Source organism: Dipodomys spectabilis, unplaced genomic scaffold (assembly GCF_019054845.1).
Source record: "Dipodomys spectabilis isolate Male_0828 unplaced genomic scaffold, ASM1905484v1 ptg000163l, whole genome shotgun sequence".
Taxonomy (NCBI): Eukaryota; Metazoa; Chordata; class Mammalia; order Rodentia; family Heteromyidae; genus Dipodomys; species Dipodomys spectabilis.
In genome coordinates, this window is record NW_024870840.1 from 6,318,480 (window position 1) to 6,341,831 (window position 23,352).

A 23,352-nucleotide genomic window follows, 5' to 3' on the forward strand; every position below is an offset into this window, starting at 1 on the left:
TAAAAAAAATGTAGACTGTCAGTTAACAACTTAGTGTATAATGCTCTCATCCATAAACATCTGATATTTATTACTGGAATTCTCAAACCTGAACCAAAAAATTATTTCAAATAATATAGTAAAGCAATTTGAAAAGCAGTATCTCATTATTTATAAATTTTTAATTTCATGATGAAGAACATATTCTCTAGAAATAGATTTATCCTACAAAAGTAAAACTTCCTTCAAGCTATTTAGTTCATTATTTTTTTGTATACTAATATCATCAAGGAATAATGTATACTTTATTTGTAACAATAAACTAAAACATGGTACAAGTATTTTTTACTTTTTTCTATAATAGTCATAGTTATCACTTATTAGAAATAAAATTAATCATATATCACATCTAAAATATTAGCTCTAAATTAAAGGAAATCTATTGCTAACAATACAGATCTTAATCTTGAGTATTTGTTCAAATAAAATATAGCATTTGAAAATAATGTTTATTCTAACCACATAAGGGTGTCATTGTGAAAACTTAATTAGGATAGAATTCAGTCACATACTTAAAAATGTAGTTAATAGGCATGATAGAACATACTTATAATCTTAGTTTTGAGAGCCTGAGGCAGGAGGATCTTAAGTTCAAGACTAACCTGAGCTATGTTACATAGCAAGACCTTGTCTCAAACAAACAAGCAAAAATGGGGTCAATAAGTAGGATGGTTTTATTGGGGAGACATAAAACGTGATTTAAAGTGAAAAAAGTCCAATAAAGTTCTTGATAAAGGATTAATGAACCATTCCCATATTTAAGATGCCTCAAGTTTACTAATGAACTTTCTAGCATTTACACACTAAAAATGTCAGCTTACCTGCTCTTCTAAGCGAGAAAGTTTGAGTTGTAAATCAGCTACTTGTTGTTCTTTATCCATTAACTTTTCACTTGAAAGCTGTCTCTGCTCTTTCAGTCTACCATGGGCTTCCCCTAGTTGGCGTTCAGCCTCCAAAAGTTTGTTATGTAACTTTAAAAAGGAAATTAAAATAGTATAAATATGTATATGAGTGTAAACACTACTTTCCAAATCATATCTTATTTTTCACCAGTATACTATCTTATACTCAAGAAACCTAAGAAATACATAATAATTTAAATTGCAACTAAATTTTAATCACATACTTAAATAACGTAAGATTATGAGCAAGCATTATAGATTTTTGTCTTTTTGCTCTTTTAAAAAATACTGGGAACCAGGTGTTCTCATTTGGATTTAAGTATTGTTATCATTTGAGAAACTTAAAATAATAAAATGAAACAAATTTATGATACTCAGGTCACACAAAGACCTACTTCACAAGTGTTTTAAAGAAATCCAGAGTGATTACTGTTCGATTTATATCATATTAAGAACAACCACACTTGGGCTGGAAAGATGGCTCAGTGGTATGCATTAGGCCCCAGGTACGATTCCTCAGCACCACATAAGCAGAAAAAAAGCCGGAAGTGGTGCTGTAGCTCAAGTGGTAGAGTGCTAGTCTTGAGCTGAAGAGCAGAGAGACAGTGCCCAGGCCCAGAGTTCAGACCCCACAATCGACCCCCCCCCCCCCCAAAAAAAAGAACCACACTTGACCTTTCAGTTTGGGGTTTTAAATAAAGTTCAAAGCATTCCTAAATCCTTAAATTGGTACATAATTTGTAAATAAAATAAACAATTTTATTAATTTAAAAACTAGATAATTCTCAGAAGTGGCGTTGTAGCTCAAGTGGTAGAGTGTTAGCCTTGAGCTGAAGAGCTGAGGGACAGCACTTAGCCCAGAGTTCAAACCCCACAACCAACCAAAAAAAAAAACAAAACTAGATGATTCTCACTTATTACATTTAAAAATGTTACCCAGGGGCTGTACAGTATATACTTCAGAACTTACATATAAAGCTCTGGGTTTATTTCTCAGCATGGGGGTGAAGAGATATATTAAAACTAAAGAAGAAATTTGCCCTGAAGCCAGGAACTATCATTTTCTCAATTGTTTTCTCTAATACTACCAGAAATAATAGTTGTCCTTTTCTTAGAAGAACTAGGGAGAAAGAAGTTTTTATTTTTTCTTCTTTAATTAAAAAAGAACAAAGCTTGTGTTAATTTAGGAAAAATTATTGAACAAATGATGGGAGTATAGAACAAAGGAGAAGAGGATGGAGAAGAGGATGCACTGGACAGACTTGCAAAGTAACAAAACCCTGTATCTCATTGCTTTTAGCGGAACTATTCAAGTTAAATCTGAAAATATTAAGAATTATTAGTCTTCTATCATATTTTCTATACTCTATAAACTCTATCCATAAATGTTTACATTTGTTTTGTGTACAAATGTTTATACTCACATATTTCTTCATGAAAATTCATACTTGCAATGAAAAAATAATTTTCTGTAAGAAAACTGAAATACTCATTCTTTCTGATGCAATGAAATTATATGTAGCTATCAGAATGTAAGAATAAAATATATATATATATTCCTAAAGTAAAACACATCTTATGTCTAATTAAAACACTAATTATTTACAGAAAACATGTTTCTTTTGCCCTTGTTTTTCACAGCACCCTGACAGATTTTTTTATTCTTTTCCTTATTGTTTTGGTTGAGAGACAAAAACTAAGATAACCAGCAAAGAGAAAATGCTTTATTGCAGTAACTACTACTGGCCTTACTAGAAGACTCAATCCTGATATATGAAAACAAAGAAGCCTGCCCAACAAGTTCATATTTGAAGCATCTTCATATCTGATGTCTTACACAAAGGCATCGTACATGCCTAGTGCCTGAATGTGCTGCATTAGTATCTCCTGATGTCACTGTCAATGTATACAGAAATAAGACTTCTCCCCTAGTAATTTAAGCTTAATATATATGCACTGAAGCCCAAGAATCTATGTTTTCAGAACAAGAACCAGTCAACATCTAGTTTCAGGAAAGCTCACAAATTAGTTGCCAAAACAGTAGCAATTTAAAAAGCCTCAATTTTCAATCTTGGCTGAACAGTACAATATAGAGGAAACTTTTAAATATACTGATACCCAGGCTTATGCCAGAAATTAATATTTAAGAGGTCCAAGAATGAGGCCCTGAACAAGGGTCATTATTAAAATCACCCCTGTGCTTTTTATATAAGATCACATTTCACTGAATTAAAGACAACTCTTGTTCCATAATGAAGACTGAAGGATGAGATTTGTATTATAAATACAGCTTTCTTATTTGTTGCTCTACAACTCTGGATAAGTCCTAAATCTTTAACAAAGCAATGAATTTCAAAGCTGTCAGTAGATGGAAGTAGACCAAAGTCACCTCAACAATTATGCCTGTATCATTTGAGAACAAAGGTGTTAATCTCAATATGAAAATAATACACATTGGATGGTCTATATTGTCATACTGTGAAACATATTTTGAATAAATGTAGTTTTAAATATCTATATAGGGTTGTATTAATTATACCCCTAGCAATGTTTAGGTTTCAAACAATCTTCTACATATCTCACAAATAACTAATCTTTAGAACAACCTTGTGAAGAAAGTTTCATTATTCTTCTCATTTTACAGATGAATAAACTAAGGCACAGACTAAGTAGTTTGCTCATGATCACACAACTTGCAGCCTATTGAACTAGAACTCAGGCTGTTGGTACTCCAGTCCATGCTTATCAACCACTATGCTATTTGAGATGGCATGTTTTATATATATATATATATATATATATATATATATATATATATATATATATATATATATACACACACACACACACACATACATACATATATTGTATATATAATATATATATTATATATGTTATATATATATACATATATAATTTGGGGGTCGGTTGTGGGGCTTGAACTCTGGACTTGGGCGCTGTCCCTCAGCTCTGCAGCTCAAGGTGAGTGCTCTACTTGAGCCACAGTGCCACTTCCAGTTTTCTGAGTGGTTTATTAGAGCTAAGAGTCTCATGGAGTTTCTTGCCCAGACTGTCTTTGAATTGTGATCCTCAGCTCTCAGCCTCCTAAAGTAGCTAGGATTACAGGGGTGAGCCACCGGCACCTGGCTCTAGATAATGTTTAATTAAACAATTCAATTTAATAAATTAATAAAATTATTTTATAAAAATTATAATAATTAATAAAATAATTGAATTAAATAATACTTCAGTGAATATGGTTGTGCTGGTAACTTCAGTGTGGCCATGTTTGTGGTCTATTGGCAAAACGCCCAGGAGTAGAATTTCTGGGTCATAGGGAAGCTTTATTTTTAGTCTTTTGAGGAGCTTCTATACTGCTTTCCAGAATGGTTGAACAAGTTTATCATGTTCTCAAATGAGATATACCAGCAGTGTAATAGCGTTTTGGCCACATTCCCTCCAGCATCTGTTACTGTTGGTTTTCTTGATAATGGCCATTCTAACTGGGGTGAGGTGGAATCTCAATGTGGTCTTCATTTGTATTTATTTCTAATATGGCCAGAGATGTTGAATATTTCTTCACGCATCTATTGGCCATTCTTACTTTTTCTCCTAAGAAATCTCTCTTTAAGTTTTTAGCCCATTTATTAATTGGTTTGTTGCTTCTTTAAGGATTTATTTGGGGGGGGGAGGTTAATTTTTTTATCTCTAAGTATATTTTAGATAGGAAACTCTTGTCTGAATGCATAGCTAGTAAAAAATTTTCCTCCAATTTTGTGGACTAGTTATCTTGCTAAGTCCTTTGCCATGCAGAAACTCTTCAGTTTGATGCAATCCCACTTATCCAGTCTTTCTTTGATTTGCTGCGATTCTGGATCTTTACTTAGGAAGTTTTAACCAGTGTCAAGAAGCTCTAGTGTTTTCCCCATCCCTTACTGAAATATGTTTATGATATCTGGCTTAACAGTGAGGTCTTTAATCCATTTAGAATTGATTCTGGTGCAGGATCATATATAAGGATCTAGCTTCCATTTTCTACATGTGAATAGCCAATTCTGCCAGCACCATCTGTTGAAGCACCGTTTGTCTTTCTTCCATTCTGTGTTTCTAGCTCCCTTACCAAATATTAGGTGGTCATATGTCTGTGGGTTCATTTCTGGGTCTTGTCTTCTGTTCTATTGGCCTATTCTTTTGCTATCAAGCTGTTTTTATTACTATGGCTTTGTAAAAAATCTTGAAGTTTGGTATTGATATTCCTCTAACACTGTTCTTAACCCAGATGCCTCTCTGTGGACAAATTGACCAAGAAAATGTGGTATATATACAGAATGGGATTTTATGCTTCCATCAGAAACAATCAGTTTGCACCATTCATAAGGAAATGGAAAGACTTGGAAAAAATTATATTAAGCGAAGTAAGCCAGACCCAAAGAAACATAGATTGTATGGTTTCCCTCATTTGTTGTAACTAAAATGTGCCTATAAATATACAAGTAAATATACTAGATGGCAAAAGACAAAAATATACTTAGACATGATAAATTATACAGGACTCATGACATTCACAGTGAGACTAGAGGAGGATGTTCTCAGGAGAGGATCACAAAGGCTCAACAACTATGTGCATATGATCATAAAAAAAGATGTTTATCAAAATGAACTCCAAGAAATGGAAATGACGTTTATTGTTATTTTGCTTTTTGGTTCGGGTTTTTGTTTCTCCTATGTTGTTGTTTTGTTTTCTGTACTTTTTGTCTTATATATAATTTCATTTGTTTGGGGGAGGCCAAGGAGGAGCACAGAAATGGTGGGACAAAGGGTTACGAATGCAGCAGATACTCACTAGACACTATGTTGAAAATAAACTATACAACCTGTGGAGGGTTCAGGAGGAAAAAACTGGAAGAAAATGAGGGAAAAGGTGACAATGATCAAACAGAAATGTACTCATTATCTGTATATCAACGTTACAATAACAATTATAAAAAAGAAATAGCTGTGGTTGTTATCTCCTAGCTATGCAAGAGGCTGAGTCTGAAGATTATACTTTGAAGCCAGCCTGGGCAGACAAACCTGAGAGACTCTTATTTCCAATTAACTAGCAAGATGCTGAAATTGGAGGTATAGCTCAAATTTTAAGAAAATGGAAAGACCTGAGTCCTTGAGCTTGAGCCACTGACCAGTAAAAAATAAATAAATAAAAAATAAATTGATGACATCTAATCTTTTAGTAATAAATCCTTATCTCTCTGTGGCTATTTTAGATGTGCTCATGAACACAAACATATATACTAAGTCCTGACAATTGTCAGCTACCTTATTTTACCAGCACTGTAGAAGGTGCTAATAATACAGTGGAGAGTAAAACAAATCATACCTACTGTCTTTAAAGATATTAAAAAAGGAAAGGGGAACGTTTTCTTATTGAAATCTTTGCGTCAAGAGGCTTTCAGAGTATAAAATGAAATAAATTTCTCAAATTGTAAAGTTCACAGTCCTATGAGGGTGATGGATGAATGCAATATGCAAATTTTAAAAAACTATTAACAGTGTAAAGTACCTTTAAAATACCTAATATTTATGCTACTAGATTTATAATAATTATATTTTAAAACAAAAAAGAGAAAAGAATCCTTACCTGTAAGAATACTCACCTTCTTATTAACTAAAACTTAGCAGGTATCTATCATATGCCGGATAACATTATAAGCAATTTATCTGTATTAAATCATAAATGGTTCACAATAATGCTATAGACTACCTTTCTTCTTTAAAAAAACATCTTAAAAAAAATAAAGATCTGGCGGGCTGAGAAGGTGGCTCAGTGGTAGAGTGTTTGCCTCGCATGTATGAGGTCCTGGGTTCAATTCCTCAGCACCACATAAGCAGAAAAAGCCAGAAGTGGTGCTGTGGCTCAAGTGGTAGAGCACTAGCCTTGAGCTAAAGAGCTGAGAGACAGTGCCCAGGCTCAGAGTTCAGGCCCCACGACTGACCAAAAAAAAAAATCTGACAATTGAGGGTATAAAATTATGTTATTATCAAGTATCAATTAAGTATACCAAGAGGAAACCATAAATAAAACTAATACCTTTAATGGGAGTGAGTTTGCCAGGAGCCACTCACTGGCTCCTGCCTGTAATCCTAGCTACTCAAAGGCTGAGATTTGAGGATTGTGGATAATAGCCAGCTCAGTCAGGGAAGTCTGTGAGACTCCTATCTCCCAATTAACCACCAGAATATAGGAAGTGGAGCTGTGGCTCAAAGCAGTAGAGTATTAGCCTTAAGCAAAAGAGCTCAGGGACACTGCCCAGGCCTTGAGTTAAAGCCCAACAACTGACAAAGAAAGAGTGAGTTTGATCAGGGTACGTAGTATGTATACATGGAAATGCCACAATGAAATTTTTCTGTATATCTAATATATGTTATTAAAAAATGTTCTAAAAAATCCCAAGATTTCTTACTTGATTAATTTCACTTTGGAGTTGTAACCCATGCTGTTCCTTTTCTTCTCTTTGTTGTTGTAGTTGTTTGAATTCTGCTTTAAGATGCTGGTACTTGGTCTCTACTTCAGATAATTCTTCTTTGAGCTTTTGTGTAGCCTCTCCTTTCTCACTTAGTTCTGCCTGTATCCTCTGCAATGAAGTTTCAGATGCAGATAACCTTGACTGAAGCTGTTGACAATCTAAGTCCTTTTGATGAAGGATTACTTGTAAATTCTTTTTACTCATAGATTCTTCATTATGCTTCTCCTCTAACTGAGTATAATCCAGTTCTTTCTTTAGCAGCTTTTCTGTTAAGTTCTGAAAAAAAAAATTAAAAATTTATTATTTTCCTGCTATTTTTAATTTATCCATTTTTTTCCTTTTTTTTAAATTGTGAAAATGCTGTACAGAGGGGTTACAATTACATGGCAAGGTAATGAGTGCATTTCCTCCTTTGTTTCCCCTTACCATCCCTTCCCATCTCCCTCACCCTCCCCTTCCCATCTCCCTCACCCTCCCCTTCCCCTCCCCTCCCGCGCCAAAGTTGTAAAGTTCATTTTCGAGATGTACAAAATGTTATGTAGATAATTTATCCAATTTTTAAAACAATTTTGGGGCCACACTATCTGCTATTAAATGTTTGTCAATATTACAAAGTAAAACAAACCATTCTAGCCAAGAATTATATTCTAACGTGATTTTATTATTGGTCCACATGAGTAAACTTACATAGGAAGTGCAAAGAAAATGTGACATAAACTGAAAATACTAAAATCTACTGAATTCTTTTGGATATGCAATATATGGAAATAAATAAGTTTATTTCCATGAATGTTTATTTCCATATGAGTTAAAAATTAGAAACAGATACATACATCATGCCAATTCTGGTTTGGACTTTGTAATTTCAGTTGATTAGAGCCACAACATCACAATTATCATCATCACTGTGCTAGTGTGTCTATTCCCACTGACTAAACATTTTTCTTTTTTTGATAAAGACTAAAACTAGACCAAAATTATTGAGTATATAAGAATATACTAATATGACCTAAAAATAACACTTTCCTGCCTCGTATTTTATTTTGCTCAACAGTATCATGTGTGAAATATAACTAAAACCCTCAAAAATCTACATCAGTTAACTTAAATGTCAAGTCTAGACTCCCAGTTCAAATAACATTAAAGATTTCAAATTAACAAGTTAATGCATAAAATACGGATCCAAATTTTAACTCCTGTAAGAAAAAGAGCTAGGATAAGAGAGTACTATAAGGAGGAATAGAAATATGATGGAGGAAGTTAGTGCATTGTGTTTATAGATGGAAATATCCCAGTGAAACCCCCTCACACTAAAAGTGTATGTTAATTCAAAAATAAAATTAAAAAGAGGGTACATTTATTATATGCAGTGGTCTGAAATGGGATAATAAAGAAATAAGGACAATTTTTTTAAAAACCTCTGTACCTTAAACAAACTGTAATCTAAATGAAACAAGCATATCCAAAAGTATTTTTTAAAAAAGTTAAAACACAATGCACAATCAAGAATGAACTAAAAAGCCAGGCAATGGAAAAAATAAAAAAATTATTCACATTTGTGGAGGAAAAAAAACCTGTCAATTTGAGGAATAAAATTTTTAGTACTTATACCATTGCTAAAATTCAAATGAACTTAGAATGAAAGTTAGAATCATGGAAAACTTGTATCCACTATCATGAGCTTGACAGTCTCCTCATATTTAAAGCCTATTCTGAGACTATGATACTAAAGGATGTCATTGTTTTTGTATTACACAATGAGATGTGTCAACATTACAAGCTGCAACAGCTCAGTGAGCCAATATTTTCCATATAACTAATAGATGACGCTACAAAATCATGCAAAAGAAAAGATAAACTAAAAATGCAAAGCAGACCAATGAATTTTAATGTCAATTGACATGGTTTTATATTCTACATTGTTACTACATTTTGAAAAAGCACCTCTTACTAAGTTTTAATATAGTGTCAAATAAAAATAGATACAACTACCTGAAAAAGCTATTGGATATTTCTCTTTTTTCTACCTATCTCTGTTAGGTTGAGTTTTCCTCATTTACTTCAACTATGTCACAATTCATCCGTCTTCTATTAAGCCAGGTATTTAAAAACCTTGAGAAAATATCACTAGTCTAACTGAATTTTTTTTAAGAAACACTAGGTTAAGATTTAAGTAGTTAACATTTATAAATAAAGTAAGGGGCTGGGAAGGTGACTCAGTGGTAGAGTGCTTGCCTCGCATGTATGAGGCCTGAGGTTCGATTCCTTAGTACCACATAAGCAGAAAATAAGCTGGAAGTGGCACTGTGGCTCAAGTGGAAGAGCGCTAGCCTTGCGCTGAAGAGCTGAGGGACAGCACCCAGGCCCAGAGTTCTGGCAACCATGACCAACCAAAAAAAAAAAAAAATTATTTAATTCTTTAAAAATTTATAATATAGGAAGTATCTATAGATGTAATCTCTCCTCCACACCATCCAATAAATGTTTTAGAATCTTTAATATATTTGAGAGTACAAAGAGAACTACTAGTCAAAGACACAAGCAACGCTCAACCTTTGCAGCACTCTTTACAACATCTACTGCCTCACATAATGTCTGAGGATCAATAGATTAAATGGGTGGATCCATAGTCTCTCATAAAGTAGGAATAGAGCTATAGTTTCTCAAGACCATGGTGGAGTGAAGAATGAGCTTCAAAGCTCACTCACATGCTTGTGGAAGAAGGCTTAATACTTACAGACAATTATGTTTATCAATTTTCCCTACCATCATTTTTTTCTTTTTTTACTTTCCCATGTGATAGTCCACCAAAATATTAGGTTGAAGTAATTAAAGCAAAGCCAATATATTCATCATATCTTTGAAGAGTTTTTTTAATAGCTCTGTACTTTCTCACCACCAAGAAAATACAGGAATAGGGGAAAAGAATCAGTATTAACCCCTGCTCCAAAACTACTAGCATTAATATACATGCATACAATATAAATAAATATACATACATAAGGACATTATCTTGAACTAGAATACAAATAAAACATAAAAATTAAAATTTAAGATAGATAAAAATGAATTGATCACTATGTAGGTTTAAAGTTCTCACCTGATTTTTTTGTGTGAATTCATTAATTGAACTTTTAAGTTTTTGTAGTTCTTGTACATATACAGCAACTTCTTGAGGGCCTTTGGCAAGTTCACTCTTTAGCTGGCTTATTGTAGCCTACAAAATAAAATAATAACAAGAGGAAACTAAGTGAAAAAGTACATGAAAGAAAACAAAGGCCTTAAGATTATATTTATTTATTTATTTATTTATTTATTTATTTTTATGTGATTAAACTGAAATAATACGTAGAACTTCCAAAATCTTTCTTTACTTGAACACTCTCTCTTCTGCCTCACCCTTTTAGGAGATGTTTAAAATTAATTTAAAATTTACCCAAGATGCACAACTTCATTTATTCACTGATACATGAAATGAAACATTTTAATCTATCCAGAGACCATCTGGGAACTTTATTGGTTTTAAAATGGTATACTTCAATTATCTGATATTACATTTTTAATTTCTCTGAATTTCCATAGCAAAAGCTTTTCCTTTTAAAGCATATATATTCAAACATCTTTGATCTTTGCAAATCACCTTTCTAATTATTTGTCCCTAAGAAGTTTCTAACTAAAATTACATGTGGTTTCATTAAGCTAGATCACTCAATGGTTAGGTATAAAAGTTGGAAAACAAAACAACAACAACAACAACAACAAAAAAAACCTGCTTTAGTGTCTCCAATTAACCAGCAAGAGTCCAGAAATGTACATGTGGCTCAAATGACAGAGTGCCAACTTTAAGACAAAAAGCCAAGCAAGAATGTGAAGCCTTGAGTTCAAGCCCCAGTACTGGCATAAAAAAAAAAAAATGCTTTAATGCACTTTAACATTTTTAAATCCACAAAAATTAATGTTTATTATTAAAATAACTGCTTATTTTTCAAAAAATGAGAAAATCAAATAAGCAAAGATATTGGCAATGTGAACTTTCAATTCTTGAAAGTTCAAACATTTAAAAGGCTACTGTTTTTTAAGAATGGTTTCCTGCAAATCACATGAACAAAGAAATCTGTATTTCTAATATTGTTTGCTGGTTTTGCTTTTTATATTGTTAAAGTTAGTTTTTCCATTGCCTGTATCTTTTTTACTGAATAAATTTTGTATTACTGGTAAGAAATAATTTTAGAACATTCTTAACATATTAATAGTTACACATGCATATGTTACAAATGAGTGCTTTAATTTTAAAGAAGAAATGAATAGGCTACTAATTCATTGTGATAGTGATACAAACTAAACAACTAAAGAACTAGAAATTTAGGTATCGTATTTACCTTTTGTACACTAAATTTTAATATTTTTTAAAAATCTAAAACTTTTACAAAGATAATTTGGTCAAGATGAAAATCTCTTCCAAAAATGAAAAGCATGGGAGGAGTACATACTAAAAGGTAGACTTTAACCATAAGGAAGGGGAGGAAGAAGATGAATTACAATTGTTTCAATCTTTTATAAAATATTAAAGAAAGACCAGTTTCAAAGGAATAAAATATGTTCCTTCTTCATATGTCACAATAATTGAAACTCTAGGATCTCTGCTTCTGTTCCACTGAATCTCCTTGCAGTTTAACAGACAAGCTCATCTATGCCTTTAATTTCAACATCTGCTGTACTTCTTCCCAGAGATCTTCACACTTAGTGCTTCACCATGATTCTACCTAACTTTATTATCACTTAGATTCTCCTTGAGATGATTCCTGACCATTCTATCTAAAATTTCCCCAAATGTTCCATCATGGCACAAGCAATGTGCAATCTTCATAACATCTTTGTTCTTTCTGTCACATTACAGTTTGGATATGAAAGATCCCCCCGCCAAAAGACTCAAGAGCTAGAGGGATTAGACTCAGGTGATGGACTCACATGATGGATCCAATCATTGATAGTTGAATGGATTGTGAGGACCTAAACCTAATCAATGAATTGGTCTACTGATGGAATCTATTTGCTGACCTTACTGGGAGGTGATGGAAATTTTCAGGGGTAGAGCCTAGTGGAAGGAAGGAGGTCACTGGGAGCATATCTTTAGTGGGTCTATTCTGTCCCCAACCCCCTTCCTCTCTGCTACTTGTCTGTTACGAAGAAAATAGCCTCTGCTACACACTCCCACTGTCATGATATTCTGTCTCACATCAAGGTCAAAGCAAGTGATTCAACCAATCTTCAAGTGAAACCTCTGAAGAAGTGAGATAAACAAATCTTTCTTCATTTTAAATTGTTTCTCTCAAGTGTCTTTCACAGCAGTGAAAACACACACACTAGATGTCCCAAATAGTTTAATTATGTACTGTTTGAGTTCCACAAAGGAATGTAAGTCTTTTAAGATCAGGCACTCATATTCAGTGTTATATTTCTCACACCTAAAGTAGTTCCTGCCACTTAATACGCACTCCAAAAAGATTACAATTCTACTCACCTGATAGCTATTATCACAGAAACAGCATATTAGATCCTATACAAGTTTGCATTTCCTTGTGCTATATGTTACTGAATTCAATATGATTTTTTGTTTTCTTTTGCCAGTGATGGAGCCTGAACCCTGCGCCTGGGCACTGTCCCTCAGCTCTTCAGCTCAAGGCTAGCATTCTACCACTTGAGCCACAGCCCCACTTCCAGCTTTTTCTGCTAATGTGGTGTTGAGAAATCAAACCCAGGGCCTCATGCATGCAAGACAAGCAGTCTACCACTGAGCCACCTTCCCAGTCACTCAATATGAATTGTTTTAAGGAACAATACTTTGATCAAAAATCCTGTTGGTACTTTAAATACATTAGAAGTATTGCTTTAATATTCTACTAGCATTGAAAAAATCATTTTATATGTTAGAAAATTTGCTTGATAGCAAATCAAAAAAATAAGTATGTGTATTTGAAGTTCTGAGATTGACTTAAAACATAAAATTGTCTTAAGACATGAAAAGGTGAAATGTTAGGCATATTATTAATATTAAAAAGCTTTTAAAAACACATTACCTCAAATTTAAGCATCTCCATTAGAAAGCAGAAAAATAATAAAATGATGGATGAAAGATGGAAGACAAGACTGACAAAAACACACATAGAGCACATAATATAAATGACCAAATATGCCTATGAATATGGTTTCAAATTACTATATATAAATATATAATACATATACATATTAATTTTTAAATGCCCTAAAAACTTTGCATGGCTTTTAACATACATATTCTATACTGATATAAACCATTTTGCACTTAAAACCAGGATGCAGCCAGGCACTAGGAGCTCACACCTGTAATCCTAGCTACTCAGGAGGCTGAGATCTGAGAATCATGGTTCAAAGCCAGCCCAGGCAGGAAAGTCTATGAGACTCTCACCTCAACTAACCACCAGAAAGCCAGAAGTGGCACTGTGGCTCAAGTGGTAGAGTGGGAGCCTTGAGCTGAAGAGCACAGGGACAGTGCCCAGGCCCAGAGTTCAAGGCCCACGACCAACCAAAAAAAAAACACAGGCTGCAAATGAATGTACTGGAATACAAATAAAATTTCTTAAATAATTTCCATTGAAGATCACACCCACTGTTAAACTTTAGTATTTTAAATTGTATATATTTTATGAAATAACATGTAACCTTTAAATCCTCCATTTCCAATCAATTCACAAGGTAAATACTTTCAATAAAAACAATGAACACTAAGATGTATAATAACATAAATCATTCTCTATGTCTTCAGTTCCAACTAGAAATGCCAAGTGATAAATTCTTGGATCTTAAGTATCTTTAATGGCTTTTTTAATTTTTATTGTATAGAGAGGAGTTACAGTACATGAGTCAGATAATGAATGCATTTCTTTTTGTACAACGTCATCCCTTCGCTCATTCTCTCTCAGTTTTTCCCTCCTTAATGGTTTTTAATGGGCTTTACTGTTGGCTTAAATATCTAAGTTCATATAGTTCAGTCCTATAGTAAGAATAAGTAGGACTAAATATTAATAAATTCATAAAATGCACACAACAGATTCAGAAAAAAATAAAAGCTAAAAACTAATTAAGTTATAAACAAATAAATGCGATCAAGGAATCAAACTAATTTTTTCATACAGAAATGGTGAAAGATACAATTCAAAAACATTTCAAGTTATTGTTAAAAAAAATTTGGGGAGGGGGGGCGTGAACACAGGTGTTGTCTCTGAGCTTCCTTTGCTGAAGGTGAATGTTGTACCACTTGAGCCACAGTGCCACTTCATGCTTTTTTGAGTAGTTTCTTGGAAATAAGAGTCTTACAGATTTCCTGTCCAGGCTAGCTTTGAACCACGATCCTCAGCTCTCAGCCTCCTGAGTAGCTAGGATTATAGGCATGAGCCACTGGTTCTCAACTTATAACAAATATATCAAATAATTTGGGAAAATACAAAGGTAATAATTTTTTTTAAATAGTAGAAATTCATTTATAAGGCAATTATCAGACCATCTGAAATGGCTCAAGTGATATACTGCCAGCCATGAACAAACAAGTAGACCAAAAGCTTACAGCCTAAGTTCAAGCCTCCAAATGAACAAAACAAACAGTATTTATAATATAGGTATAATTGTAGAATATGAATTAAGTATCATTCTTCCTTTATTCCTACAAAATTAAGATAATCTCAACTACAATTTATTAACTAGCCTTGAATAAATTTAACTTTAAATACAATCTTTTCTTGTGTCATTTATTTACCAAATTAATAATCTATTATAAAAACATTCCACTCCAAGTGTCAATCTTTATAAAATAAAATTAAGACATACTATTAAACCACAATGACTGCAGATATACTACCATTCAGATCAAATGAAATGATGGCATTTTGAAAGGCCACTCAGCAAAATTTCAAATGCAGGCTTTACTCAAAAATAAACTCTATACTCTCAATTACATTTAAATATGCTGACTTCATTACCTCAGTGTTAGCATATTCTTCTTGTAACTTTTTACATTCATCTTTGAGTTTTTCAGATTCTCTCTCACGCTCCAATGTCATATTATCCATTAGTGTTTGAACTTGGACCAGTTCTTTCTTTAGCACAGCAACATCTTCTATACCAGGCCTCTGAAGCTATGAAAACAGATTTTATTTAAAATTTACAGCAAAAAATTACAACTATTTGCAATCTTTAGAATAGTTTCACTAAAAGGAAATCAGAATGAAAGAAATTCTTACTATTAACTTTTTACTCCAAATATTGAGCACCAATTCCTCCCTAATGAGGCAACCTACTCTTCCCATGTTACCTTGTATTTAACAGTATTACAATTTGGAGGTTTAATGTCACAACTGCACATTATCTTTACTTATCTTTACTGTTTTATTTGCTATCTTTTCCTTCACAAATAGTATACATTAGTAATAACAATGACTTGATAAATATTGTAGTCTTCCCATTTCTATCCTAGGAAACTAGAAATGAAAATTAAAGAATATAGGTCAATGGTAGAGCTTATGCCTAGCATGCATAAGGTTCTGGATTTTATTCCCAGCATTATAAGCAACAACAACAAAAAAAATATTTTAAGAAGGAAAAGATGTGAGCATCATTAAGGTTTATAATTAATTAATTGATTCATATATTTATAAAGGAAAAAAAGAAGTCAAGGATTAACTCAAGGCTGTGAAGCCTGGAAGAATGTAAATTATGGTAGCAATGAGAGAAACGCAGTCATGGAAGAAATATGATGGCTTGGATTTTATACTAAGTTAATTTTAAATTAAATTTAAATGAAAGCTAGAAATCAAACTGAAGGTATCCTAAAAGTAGATGTGTTTTTATAGAACTAAAGTGTGAGGAAAAATAAGATATGGAAAACACTAAAAAGACATTATATATAAATAACAAAAATGTCAAGGTAATAAGTTATGCATAATAATATACCATTTTTGTTTTCAGTATATATCACAGATGGCAAGATATAGGTCATTTTTTTACTTCCCTCCGTTTATTCTAACTAATTTTAAAGTATTTCTTCAGCATATGAAAGAGTATATTCTACAATATATATGATGCTCAAAGTATATTCCTCAGCACAATAAAAGCAATTGAAAAAAAAAAGAATCTTCAGAGTTTTCATTTCATTTTAATCTAGAAAGGTACAATTCCAATAAACAGTTTCTAAATTACCAGCTCAGTTTTCAGATCTTGAATGACAGTGGCCTGTTTGTTTAATTCTTCTGTCAAATGTGTCACTTTTTGTTCAGCAGCTTCTCGAAGACTCCTTTCCTCATCATATTTTGACTTTAAATCTAATCACATATAATAATATAAATATTAGCTTTATGACATTAACTCTAAAAGACAGTTTTTAAAATTCTTATATAGTACTCTACATATCTATATGCCACTCTAATTCTAATTCACATTCTTTTTTTTTTTTCCTTTGGTCGGTCATAGGGCTTGAATTCTGGGCCTGGGTGCTGTCCCTCAGTTCTTTAGCTCAAGACGAGCTTTTTACTACTTCAGCCACAGTGCCACTTCTGGTTTTCTGTTACTTAACTGGAGATACGAGTCTCACAGACTTTCTTGCCTGGGCTGGCTTTGAACAGCAATCCTCAGATCTCAGCCTCCTGAGTAGTTAGGATTACAGGTGTGAGCCACCAGCTCCCAGCTAATTCACATTCTTTACGTAATTATAAATATGCACAATTAAATTACACTTCTGGTTACATTAAATGATCAGTGAAAAAAAAGCAGTGAAATATTTTTGTCTACATAAATTCCCCCCAACACTAAGCCAATGAGCATTTTAATATATACTTAATCACATTCAATGTTTTATATTCATAAACAGCAATGCGTTTGTACAACTACTTAAAAGGTAATTTAAAAAATTTTATAGTGGTAACAAGCAAAAATAAAAAACTCTCCAGTTACGTGTACCTGCTGGCAAAACCAAGCATTAAATGCCTATTACATTATGTAATTAACTTATTTAAAATATTATCTTTTAGAATACCACAAGAGAAAATCTATCTTCTGTAAATTTCAATAAAAATCTACAGGAAAAAAAAAGTCCTTTGAAGAAGCAATTGTACTATCATTAAATTCCACTGAATAATCACCATTATAGCAATCACCCTATTACATTGAAACACTATGGCTTTTTCTAGAATATGTAGTAAGAAAAGGTAGTAAGACTGAATACTTAGCTAAAATATTCTAATTAAATTTACCTGCAATTTCAGTAGCAAGTTGGGCTGCTTTCTGTTCAAATAAATCTTTCATTTGTTTAATATTAAAATTTTCTGTTTGAGCTTCTTCTAATTGTTGTTCCAAAGACTGCAGTTCTACAAAAATGTATAGCAGTTATTTAAATGCAATGCTAGTTGCATATATGAAACTGTTATTAACGATATCATAATTATTGTAGTAGTAATGACAATCAACATGTCTATTATCTAATTAGAGGTAGAAATTCTGCTCTTCTTATAAGTTAAAAAAAAAAAGAGATGAAATTAGAAATGGTTAAGATCAAGTACTTGAAAAACTTCGAGTACACAATCAAATCTATAAAATTGTTTCATTCTTTTTTTGTGTTTTTTGATCCATTGTGGGGCTTGAATTCAGGGCCTAGGTGCTGCCCTGAGCTCTTTTCTGCTCAAGGATAGCTCTCTACCACCTTGAGTCACAACTGCACTTCCATTTTGAGTGGCTGATTGGCGATAACTCTCACAGGGACTTTTCTGCCAAGGCTGGCTTTAAACTGCAATCCTCAGATCTCAGCATACTGAATACCTAGGTTTACAGGCATAAGCCATGGGACCCCACTATTGCTTCATTCTTAAAAGAGCTTTTTTAAATACAACATCTAATATCACAATCTAATTTTAAGAATTTGTTGAGCATTCCTCTAAAGACACAACAATGTTAGGTTCATCAATTTACTTCAAGGGACAAAAACTGTATCATTCTTTAATACGGACTTAAATTTGCATTAAACAATAATATTGTGGTAATGCTTTAGAAGTTTATAACTTCAGGATATAATGAACTAAAACATCAAGATTTTAGTCAACTGTCCAAGTATGAAGTACACAGAACTTTCTACATCTAGAATTATCTTGAGTGTTTTCCAGCCTTAAAGTACAACTACTAATAAAATTCCTCTAGTAGGCATTAAACAAACAAAAAAACAGAATAAGAAAATAAAAGCAAAATGAAAAGTTTTAAGTTTACCTGATGATGAATCAGCCACCAGTCCATCGGGCTTTGGCTCCTTGGTGGGGAAAAAAAGACAAATGCATTAGAAAAAGAGAAGGCAGCACTGTATAATTTTCAGTCTTAAAATTATGTCCGATAGCCAGGTCGTCCAGGTTAAATAGCAAGATTTTGTCGAAAATTAAAGTTTAGGAGTTCTCATTATTCCATATCCTTAAGGTGTAATTAGACAGACTAACAGTGATTTAACAACCAGTTTACCAGTTCAAAGATAGAATTATATAAATATATATATATGATATCAGAGCTTATAAAATCCCATCTGTGAGGTACTAACCTCAACTACTATATTTAAACCAAAGAGTCTCACAGCTTTAAGTCCAGCACTCAGCTTGAGTAAAAGCTTAAATCCAACACCCAAGCAGGCAAGAACTCTCTCAACTACCTTTCCAAAACCCATACATAACTCAGGCTCACTTGGCCTTTAACTCTGAAGAATCATCTGTACCTTCATTTAGCAGCAAGTGATCTCTCCCTACTAGGTTGGATATCACTCCCAAGAGATTACTCAAAAGAAATATCTCAAAATTTAATTAACTTTACCTTCCACAGAGACGTGCTTCTAACATGACTCAGCAATTAAGAACTTAATAATTTATGGAACCCACTATATAATTAATGTACGTCATCTATTGGGTATATTTTCTGTGAGATTTGTTAACATTATTATACCCTTGTTTAAGCATTGTAGATCTAAGAAATTTCTTTGTATATTAATAAACCATATGATTATAAAATCATACCTTGCTAGTCTCCTTATTGTTACCATATAAAACATCATATGAAAGTAATAAGCTAGAATGTCATTAAACTATCACCACTAAAATAATTAATACTTTTTTTTTTTAAATCATGGAAAAATAAACTAATAACTTGCAGGTGGTGACAGCAGTGAAAACTAGGAGAGAACAAGAGAAAGGGAGACTTTTTTTTTTTCCGTTTTTCTTTGTTGTTTTTTTTTTGTGTTAATCCTGGGGCTTAAACTCTGTGGGAGCTTTTCTCATACATTTCTTTCCATTCATAAGAATTACAAAGAATATGTTATAAGCTATTAAACACAGAAAATCAAATTCTAAAATTATATTGTTACTACAAAAAGGTTTTATGCTTAATTTTTCATCAATGAAAATAAACAAGTAGGAGGAGGCAACAATGCTTGATAAGAAATGTACTCATTATCTTCCCATGTAATTGTAACCCCTCTGAATGGTATTTTCACAATTAACAAAAAAAAAGAAAAAAAAACACATTTCAAGTATTTAAGAAAGGTTACTAGGGGGAAGGAAGTATAATAGATGGGGTGAAATTGATTGGAATACAAGGTAAACATGTGTGGTAATGTAACAAAGAAATCTCCCCATATATATCTAACATAAGCCAATAAAAAAAAGCAATTACTTGCTGCTGCAGTCCTTGATATTTTTCTAGTTCTTTCTTTAATTCTTCTGAGTACCATTTTTCTTCCTAATTAAAGAGATTTTTGATTAGTAAATTTTAAAATATTTTTAATCTGAAACACTGAAAATAAACAAGTATTTTAATTCTCACCTTAAGTGAAGCCTGTAAGTCCTGTACCTCTTGTCTGAGTAGTGTTATATCATCTCTAAACATGTATGGGTAGAAGGAAGAAAATAAGTTAATCTTCTTTAAGTTACAAACTTATCTCTTAAAAAATAACTACTAAATACTAATACTGTAGTTTTCCAAATTATTTTTTAAAAAATTACTAAAGATTGTACAAGGGCTGGGAAGGTGGCTTAGTGGTAGAGCGCTTGCCTTGCATGCTCAAGGCCCTGTGTTCGATTCCTCAGCACCACATAAGCAAAAAGAAAAAAAGCCGGAAGTGGCGCTGTGGCTCAAGTGGTAGAGCACTAGCCTTGAGCTGAAGAGCTGAGGGACAGCGCCCAGGCCCCACGACCGGACCCAAAAAAAAAAAAAAGATTGTACAACACCATATATATATAAGCTCTTAGAAAAATAATTTCGAAGTTCATGTTTTATAAAACAAACCAAAAAATTTGCTCAAAGAAATAATTACACACCTTCAAGTGACTTAGAGCAGAAGCAAAATATCTTTTATTAGTTTACCATCAATACATTCATGGCTTCCTATGCAGTTAGCATGAAATCTAAATTTATTAATAAGGACTACAAGATGTAGATGATCTAGAATTATCCCCTTTATTCATTTAAATTGTTTCTGTTCCTTGAGTATGACATTCTCTTTTCTGTCTCAGAAGCTTCTCACTACCTTCATCTAAGACACAAACTGACAAAGAATTGTAAGTACATTTTGCTAGGCTCAAATGCAGGACAGAGTCCATGCGAATCTCTCATTTAAGATTATTATTATGGATGTCAAGAATGTATCTTCCTCTATTGAACAGTAAACAGCAAATAATGGCATCCTCATTGCTCCATCTCACTACCAGTGGCAGCCATGATAGAAAATACAAAAATAGGAGTTGAGTAGGAAAATTCCAATGAATTGAATCTAGTCTTAAAGGGAATAGAAGAGGGGCTGGGGGTTTAGTCCAGCGGAAGGGCACCTACCCGGCGCATGCAAGGCCCTGGGTTTGGTCCTCAGCCCTGGGTAAAAAAAAAAAAGGGGGGGGAATAGAAGAAAACGGCCAGTTCGAACAATTAAGAAAGGCAAGCCTACTCTAGCAGAGGTAAAATGTATTAGCAAGATTTTGAAAAATCATGGGATACACTGGCAGGAGAGCAATATTCTAGGCTGGTGACAGGAGTAGACAGGATATATGACAGTATGACAGTTTCATCTGTAAAATAGAGCTAGTATAAAAAAAGAAGAAATGAGTCCTTACTCAACAGTCATGAATTACTATACCAAACTCTCAAGTTGTGCATTCTAACAAAAGAAGTAAGCATGTAAGTAAGTAAATGTTACACATAACTCTCAGTTCTATAATAGAAATAAAAATAGGAATAAAGATAATAGTCACAACCAACAGGAGTCAAGAAAGGATTTTTTGTTTTTATAAGATATCATTATGAAGTTCAAGCTGTTCTTAAATTCATAATCCTCCTACTTCAGCCTGGGATAATAGAATTATGTCAACATACCTGGCTGAAAAGAGTTATTTTCAAAACTAATTATGAATTATGACATATGACATTCACATTCCATAGCAATATTTCATATCAAAATTATCATACTGTACCTCTTCAAAGCCAGATTAGCCTCCCCTCCATGACTTGAATCATTATCAGTATCATGAACTGCCTGGTAGTGTTTGAAAAGCTCATCAGCAGATCCAAGAGATTTCATACACTGGGGACATATAAAGCCCTATTAAAAAAAGGGGGGCAGAGAAAAACTTTCAAAATAGTATTTATATAACACAATAATTTATATATAAAAATATAGTCAAAACTCATACTGTAATTTACTGTTTAAAGTCCAAGTTCTGGTATCATTTTAAATTCTATGATAGTTCTGTGGAAAATATATTTGTAAAATACAATCTCAGCCTTCAATAAACTGAGAAGACAGACTATACACATATGAAAAATTATCTTTTTATGAAACTGAATTAATGATTAACTGGGTGGATTAAAATTACAGTATACATATACATATATACACACCTACAAAAATGTATTAACAAGTCAAAGACTAAAATGGATTTCTCTCTAATTGTTAGTTCTCTAGAAAAGTATTTATATGATTTCTATAACATTCAATTGTCAGTATAATATTAGATATCAGCATAATCAATCAAATACACAATAATAATATCTTTCAACTTTAAACTTCTCTAAATCATTTGCACTCAAAAATTCTAATGGACAATAATGAAATCAGCCATTCTATCCATGCATGGTGGGTGGAATGACTACTATAATACCAGCACAAGAGTGGCTGAAGGAGGGTGACAAATTAAAGTAAAAAACAAAACAAAAATAGTTCAGGGGTCAAGCCTGCAATCCCATCTACTCAGGAGGCAGAGATAGAGGATGCAAAAGGAAGCAAGAACCTATCAATTTAAAAAAAAATAGAACAAGCTCTATGTATAAAATGAACTATGTACTTGAAGGTGGGAATGATGCGAAAAACTGGAAGAAAACTGGAACAGGAGTGACACTGTCCGAAAAGAAATGTACTGAAGGGATGGGGTAACAATGTTTAAAAACAAATGTAATCATTACCGTATGTATGCAACTGTAACACCCTCCCCCACTCATCACCTTCTCAACAAAGATTTTTAAAAAGTACTCATTACCTGATTTTTATAAATGTAACCACTATGTACATCACCTTTATAATAACAAAGATAAAAAAACAAGCTTTCTTGAACACAAACTCACAAGAATATCCCTATACAATGTATTCAATTATCATACGTTAAAGAATACCGAAGGTCATTCATTAATTCAGTGATAAAATGGGGCTTTATAAAAAAAAACCATTCTTGCCGGGCGCTGGTGGCTCACGCCTGTAATCCTAGCTACTCAGGAGGCTGAGATCTGAGGATCGTGATTCAAAGCCAGCCTAGGCAGGAAGAGACCGTGAGACTCCTAATCTCCAATAAACCACCAGA

At 32.9% G+C, this 23,352-nt stretch overlaps 1 protein-coding gene across 2 annotated transcripts in view; it reads right to left on the minus strand.

The window, feature by feature from the left end:
* The window catches only part of Eea1 (early endosome antigen 1), a 99,205-nt gene that overhangs the window by 38,925 nt on the left and 36,928 nt on the right, over positions 1–23,352 (minus strand). For both annotated transcript variants that reach the window (XM_042693057.1, XM_042693056.1), the window contains 10 exons: positions 21,973–22,100; positions 20,336–20,390; positions 20,186–20,251; positions 18,746–18,785; positions 17,743–17,856; positions 16,694–16,815; positions 15,478–15,633; positions 10,566–10,682; positions 7,403–7,741; positions 861–1,010 (listed from right to left, as the gene is read on the minus strand). In XM_042693057.1, coding sequence (XP_042548991.1) covers positions 861–1,010; positions 7,403–7,741; positions 10,566–10,682; positions 15,478–15,633; positions 16,694–16,815; positions 17,743–17,856; positions 18,746–18,785; positions 20,186–20,251; positions 20,336–20,390; positions 21,973–22,100 — 1,287 coding nt within the window. The remainder of the gene's footprint in view (positions 1–860; positions 1,011–7,402; positions 7,742–10,565; positions 10,683–15,477; positions 15,634–16,693; positions 16,816–17,742; positions 17,857–18,745; positions 18,786–20,185; positions 20,252–20,335; positions 20,391–21,972; positions 22,101–23,352) is intronic.